We start from the raw sequence: 6,081 nt of genomic DNA on the forward strand, positions 1-6,081 counted from the left end.
TACAAGAATAAAGTCGTAGTATTACAAGAATAAAGTCGTAGTATTACCAGGATGAACTTGTAATGCGTCCTGGGTCGGCTCGCCCCTGCTGTGGACGGCCTCCAATGCGAGTCACTGTGTTTATGTCTGCGATCACTTTTCGGTCACTGTTTGTGAAATATGCCTCCATCCACATGTGACGACTAAATCCGTCAGTGCAGCCATTAATTGCAGTGTCATACGGCTTCAGTTTATCATAAGGATCCATATGCCGCAGTGCGTTGGGTCCCCTGCTATTCATTCATTCATTCAACCTTTATTTAGACAAGTTAATCCCATTGAGCCTCGAGGACTCCTTTACAAGAGAGACCTGATTTCAACAAACAATGACGACAACAATGGACAACAGCGACAACAATAGACTGTTATAAAAAGGCATACAGATTATTTTTTATTTTTTTATTACAAATTAATTAATTATTGTACTGCCGACGTTAACGTTCATCATTTTACCGCAGTTGTAAGACTTGATTTTTTTCATGTTGGAGTTCTGATAATATTAGGACTTTATTCCCGTATTGTTTCTGCGTTATTCTTGTAATACTACGACTTTATTCTTGTAATATTTCGACATTACTCCCGTACGACTTTATTCTCATAATTTCATGACTTTTTTCTCGTAATGTCATTTTTTTTTTTAGCGTGGCCCTACTATTCTGTCGTACCGTTTAAATAAATAAAAAAATTTCAAGTTTTGATTTTTGTTTGTTGCTCAGCCCCCATAAACTGGCCACGCCCACTCTGGTGATGTCACAGGACAGGTGCAGGGGGTGGAGCAGCAGCACGGAGGAGACTATGATACAAGGGCCCGCCCTTTTCACCACACCCACCACCTCTGCAGCTGTGGAGGGGGCGGGTCCTGGTGTGGATGAGACTGTAATCCAGACTGATCCGGGTAACGAACTCCTGTTGTTGTTGTTGTTGTTGTTGTTGTTGTTGTTGTTGTTGTTGTTGTTGTTGTTTCATTGCCACCTTTTATTTAAACAGATTAAAACCCACTGAGATCAATATCTCTTTCAAAGGGTGACCTGGCCTCATTAATAAAGAATAATCAAAACTTTTAAATCCATCTCCAGATGTTTGGACTCGATTTTACAGATGTTTTTTTTAATCCAGCTCTTCTGATCCGTTTCTTCTTGTTTGTATCAGATGTGTCTTCAGCAGATGCCCCGCCCATGTCCTCTTCCTCGCCGCCAGCAGAGAGGCTCCTCCCCCCTCCATCAGATGACTTCACCGGTCAACCAGGTAACTTCCTGTTTCCTGTTTCAGCCACTGGTGTCAGAAGGAAATCTGAGTGTTTGTTGTTGTTCAGGTGGAGATGAGGATGAGGAGTCGGTCAGAGTTCAGCAGGTCGTCAACGAGCTTCGTCAGGCAGCGAGGCGGGCCGTCCACCTGTTCCAGCAGGTCTGTTGTTGTTGTTGTTGTTGTTGTTTACTCACCTACACTTTGTTCTCTTGACTCGTTTCACTGCAGCGTCTATTTCAGCTACAGATGGTTTTTGAGTTTCTTATTTTATTTAACTCTAAAAACAAGTTTATTTTTTGGGGAAAAAATTATTATGTTTTCTTCTTTTATAGTTATTTTTCTATGAATAAAATGTTTAGATTTTTATTAGCATTTGGCTTCAGTTATTTTCACATAATTTAAAATAATTTTATATGACATTTATTGTTTATACTTTGTTTTTATTTAGTTTAAATCTATTGGTTTATTATTTTTAGAACTTTTTACATTTGTCTTTTAGTAAAAACATGTTTTTACCCCCGACTTTTTTGTTTTGTTTTTAAATAAAACTATTTTTTTGATAATAATTTTATGTAAATATAACTTTATTGTTTTTATTAAATCTCGTTCCGATTCTGTCTGGCAGCTTGGCGAGTCGGAACGGACCCAGCAGAACTTATCTGTCCTGCAGGAAGCATTCAGCGCCGTTAACTCGGAGCTGCAAGCAGTAATGCAGCCAGATGTTGGGCGGAGCAGCGGTGGTGGGCGGAGCAGCGGTGGTGGGCGGAGCAGCGGTGGTGGGCGGAGCAGCAGCGACCCCTCTGGTTCGCTGCAGGATGACAGGACAAGGTCTCTGCTGGAGAAATACTCAGACCTGCTGCTCCAGATGACCCTGAACAAAATGAACCGGATCTGAACCAGAACTGGAGGCTGATACCAGTATTAAACCAAATGCACCTTAAAGTTTCATTGTTTTGTTGGACTTTTTATCATGTTCACAATTTGTACATAAACTGATGTTTTTAAACGTTTTCATTAAAGTTTTAGTTTTTCTCAAAAAATAGAAAATCTTCGATTTTTGTGACTTGTTATGAATAAAGTCCAGAAGTGTGAGACTCAGAACCAGGTGGCCTTTCAGAAGACTCAGACCCTAAGATTGATTACGAAATCAAAGAGGAGTAGCTGGTCTGCAGAGTCCTGATGGGGATCAGGCGGTCCAGTAAACCTGAACCAGACCAGGATCTGGTCCACTTCAGTACAAACTCTTCGATTTTCAGTCAGGTCATCTGGACAGTTTCTTTTTTGTGCTGAAACGTTTCACCTTCTATCCAGAAGGCTTCATCAGTCAAGGAAACGCACAGCAAAACTGATTCTTCCCCCAAACAACTTACTCCAAAGTGGAACAAACCAGTTATGTTGGTGCTAAGATGGTGTCTTTGGCACGCCCCCTCCTCTTGTGCCGGCCCTCTTCCTTGTCAAACCTTGTCATGTCAAACTGGTTCAAAACCAAAAAAATCCATACTCAATCATCCAGGTATACAATCCAACAATTTTCATCAAGTCAACTGTCCAGATGACATGACTGAAAATTTTTGGATTGTATACCTGGATGATTGAGCATAGCCTTTTTTTTTTTTTTTTTTTTTTCAAAGAATTGTTGCTTTAACTAAAACTCAAGAATGTCAGGTTTCAATCTAGACTACCGTCGTCTCCATCAGAGAATGATGGTTGTTTCTGCTTTTTTAACAAACTTGACTAAATTGAAACACTTGAGGTTTTTAATTGTTTTTGAATGTTTATCCCGATTTATTTCTGGTATTAATAGAAACAAAGGCCACAAATTTATAGTTTAGTTTGGGGGTGTGGCCTATAATCTTGTGTTTTTAATGGAGTCGCTCCTTATGGATTAGTCGGTGTATGACCCGGCTAGACGTAGGGAGGGAGGAGTTTCCTCGTAACTAAAGTGACATCACTTTTGGTAACCTGTTGAGGATCAGAGTTTAAGATTGGGGGGGGTGGGGATTGGTTTAAGTTGCCATTAACGGGTAAAAACAGGCTAGTTCAAAATAACAAATGTAGCTAAAACTAACTAGGTAGCTCCATCCATCTGTTCCTGGCCCGGCCCTTCACTCCGTTGTTAGATCTCAGTGTGGCCCGCGAGTCCGAAAGTTTCCCCACCCTGGCCTAGCTAAACGTAGCAAAAGGCTTAAAGTAGTTAAAGGCTTGCTGTAAGGTAATGTAGCAAAAGTAACCCAAGGTAGCAAAAGTAGCTAACAGATCTAAGCAAAGTTAAAATAAAGTAGAAAAAAAACCTGAAAGTTAAATGTAGCAAAAGTCGAGGCAGATTTATTTATATAGCACATTTAAAACAAGCTGTTACCAAAGTGCTTTTAAAGGCTTACTTTGTGAAGCAAAGTCCAGCTAAAAGTAGCCGAACTGAGACTGTTTTCTGTTTTTTGCATGCGTTTATCTGCTAAATGTTAAGCTGTTTTTCTTGAAGCCATCTATCTTTGTAGAAACTGCTTCACAGCTGTATATGGAGACTGAACACCCTGCACCCCAGCCCATTCACAGTTTTTTTTTTAATTGTATTTCAGTTTATAAAAGTTGTCCACTCAAACCAGGAACCGCTGCTCGGTGCAGAAACTTGAATTTGTTTTATTTAATTAATTTTCTGACTTTAATATTTAATTCACATTTCCTTAGAAGCGTTCTCTTTTACAGGATGATCATCTGCAGGAAGAGCTGAAGCCCCACTCGGCGCTCCACTTCGTGCGCCGGCGGATAAATGATGTGGAGCCTCCGTGCGGCGCCCCGCCCCCGCGCGGTGACGAAATGAAAGAAGAAAAAAGTTAATAAACAAAGTGAAGTTGAGGGAAGAGGAAACAAACAGGGAGGAACGCGGGTGTAGGTGGAGGACCCGCGACTCGAGCCACATCAGGCCGAGCTGAGGGCGTCCCTCTGCGGGGGAGCAGCGGGACGCGGCCCGGGCGGCGGTGATGGAACCGGGCGGGGCGTCGCAGCGCAGCGGCCGGTCCGCGGAGACCTGCTGGAGGGGTCACATCGTCCGGCAGCTGAAGCACCGGGACCGGAGCCAGAACGCCATGTTCCAAGACCTGATCCGGTTCTGTACGAAGCTCGGTTTACTTTCAAATGTCCGAAATCAGTTTAAGCCAAACTTTATTCAGAAATGTGCAGATTGAACCTCAAGCTGATCTGTGGGCTCAGAACCTCACCCAGACCTTTAATTAGAACAACGTGGTTCTGACAGTTCTCGGAACCGAACCTCACCTCACACACGTTATTATTTATTTTATCCGCATGTGAGACACAAGTGGTTCAAATGTCAAAGCGCAGGTTCCTCTAAAGTGACTCATGTGTGACAGACAACCTGCTGCTGGTTCATCATCTGCGCACAGAACCGACCCGAACCGAACCGAACCGACCCGGCTGTCTGCGAGAGTTCTGGGAACCACAAGGTTCTGAAGGGAAAAGTGTTGGTTCAGAAATGTGTGGGATTTTGAATGGAGTCTGGCGGGAGTGATGTTTGGACCTCTGAGTCTCTGCAGAACTTTTTATTACTTTTTATTTTGTTTTTTTATAGTTGTTGTTGAGATTCTGATGACAGCTTCACTCCCAAATTATGGCAAGCTGTTTTACTAAACAATCAAATCAAACCCTTATTTCCATTTACCATTTCAGATTTTAATAACGTTTGTTCTGGTCACAATAACTAAACTAGCAAAAACTGAAATTAAAGATATTTACAAGCGACGATGAGTAAAACTTACAATTTAGCGATCACAATTCTAATTATACTTCTAAAATATCAAGAGTTCATTATATATTTTTGTAGTTCTAACCCTATTATTAAAATAATATAGTCATACATGTGGTAACAACTTCCATAAAATGTAAACTCAACTACTTTAACTTTTTAGGGATTTAAATTTTTCTTTTTGTTTGTTTTACTAGTATAACTAGAATGATCTTTATTGTATACTCTTCATGTAACAATGGGATTGTAAATATATTTAACTTAAATTTAACTCAAAAAAACAAAACAAACAAACAATATATATATATTTAACTTAAATTGTGTAAAGTGAAAATGTTATTCTGACCAGGAGAAAACATTGAAATTTAAAATAGTAAATTTGATTATTTGATAAAACAGCCTGCCATATATAAAACAACTTGCCATACATGGTGTTAACTCCAGAACATAAAGCACAATTGAGCGTGCACGTGATGCATTGTTAATGTTTTCTCATCTTAGGATGCACGAACATCAGTCTCACTGCTCGCTCAACTTGATGGCACAAAAAAAAAAAAAAAAATCCATAAGTGCAAATCTTGATCTGAGACTGACCAGAACCAGGTTTCTCTGACTCTTCTGTGCTTTCAGACACTCAGCTGCTGGAGAAAACCAGTCTGACCAAAGGACGTCTGAGCAGGTAACTCACCTGAGCTCTGGCTGCAGGCGTTGGACCGTGTGAGGAAGCTGAGAGTGTGTTTGTTTTGTTCACCCAGATGCCCCTCGACCTATGGCGGCGCCTCTCTCTCGTCTCTGCTGCAGCAGAACAGTGAGCTGAAGAAGACGACAGGAGAGGTGAGAACACCTGGACGAAGGTCATTCTTCAGGTGTGCGTGTTTTGAAACGGTCCAACAGGAAGTGTGTTTGTGTCGTTGCAGTTGGCCTATCAGGTGGTGGAGCTGCAGCAGCAGATTGGCAGCAAAGAATGTGTCCTGCAGGAGCAACGTGCCAGGTGACACACACACACACACACACACACACACACACACACACACACACAC

General features: G+C 41.4%; 2 protein-coding genes across 2 annotated transcripts in view; both read left to right on the plus strand.

Annotated features, from left to right (window-relative positions):
- wdr62 (WD repeat domain 62) overlaps nucleotides 1-2,179 on the plus strand; it is a 23,378-nt gene extending 21,199 nt beyond the window's left edge. The window contains exons 29-32 of the mRNA XM_037677913.1: nucleotides 756-934; nucleotides 1,189-1,284; nucleotides 1,352-1,443; nucleotides 1,910-2,179. Of these exons, the coding sequence (XP_037533841.1) occupies nucleotides 756-934; nucleotides 1,189-1,284; nucleotides 1,352-1,443; nucleotides 1,910-2,179 (637 nt within the window). The remainder of the gene's footprint in view (nucleotides 1-755; nucleotides 935-1,188; nucleotides 1,285-1,351; nucleotides 1,444-1,909) is intronic.
- Nucleotides 2,180-4,150: 1,971 nt separating this feature from the next.
- LOC119410759 (protein Atg16l2) overlaps nucleotides 4,151-6,081 on the plus strand; it is an 11,345-nt gene continuing 9,414 nt past the window's right edge. The window contains exons 1-4 of the mRNA XM_037677672.1: nucleotides 4,151-4,392; nucleotides 5,672-5,720; nucleotides 5,797-5,875; nucleotides 5,959-6,032. Of these exons, the coding sequence (XP_037533600.1) occupies nucleotides 4,263-4,392; nucleotides 5,672-5,720; nucleotides 5,797-5,875; nucleotides 5,959-6,032 (332 nt within the window). The 5' untranslated portion in view covers nucleotides 4,151-4,262. The remainder of the gene's footprint in view (nucleotides 4,393-5,671; nucleotides 5,721-5,796; nucleotides 5,876-5,958; nucleotides 6,033-6,081) is intronic.

This window comes from Nematolebias whitei, chromosome 6, assembly GCF_014905685.2.
Source record: "Nematolebias whitei isolate Nwh7 chromosome 6, NemWhi1, whole genome shotgun sequence".
Lineage (NCBI taxonomy): Eukaryota > Metazoa > Chordata > Actinopteri > Cyprinodontiformes > Rivulidae > Nematolebias > Nematolebias whitei.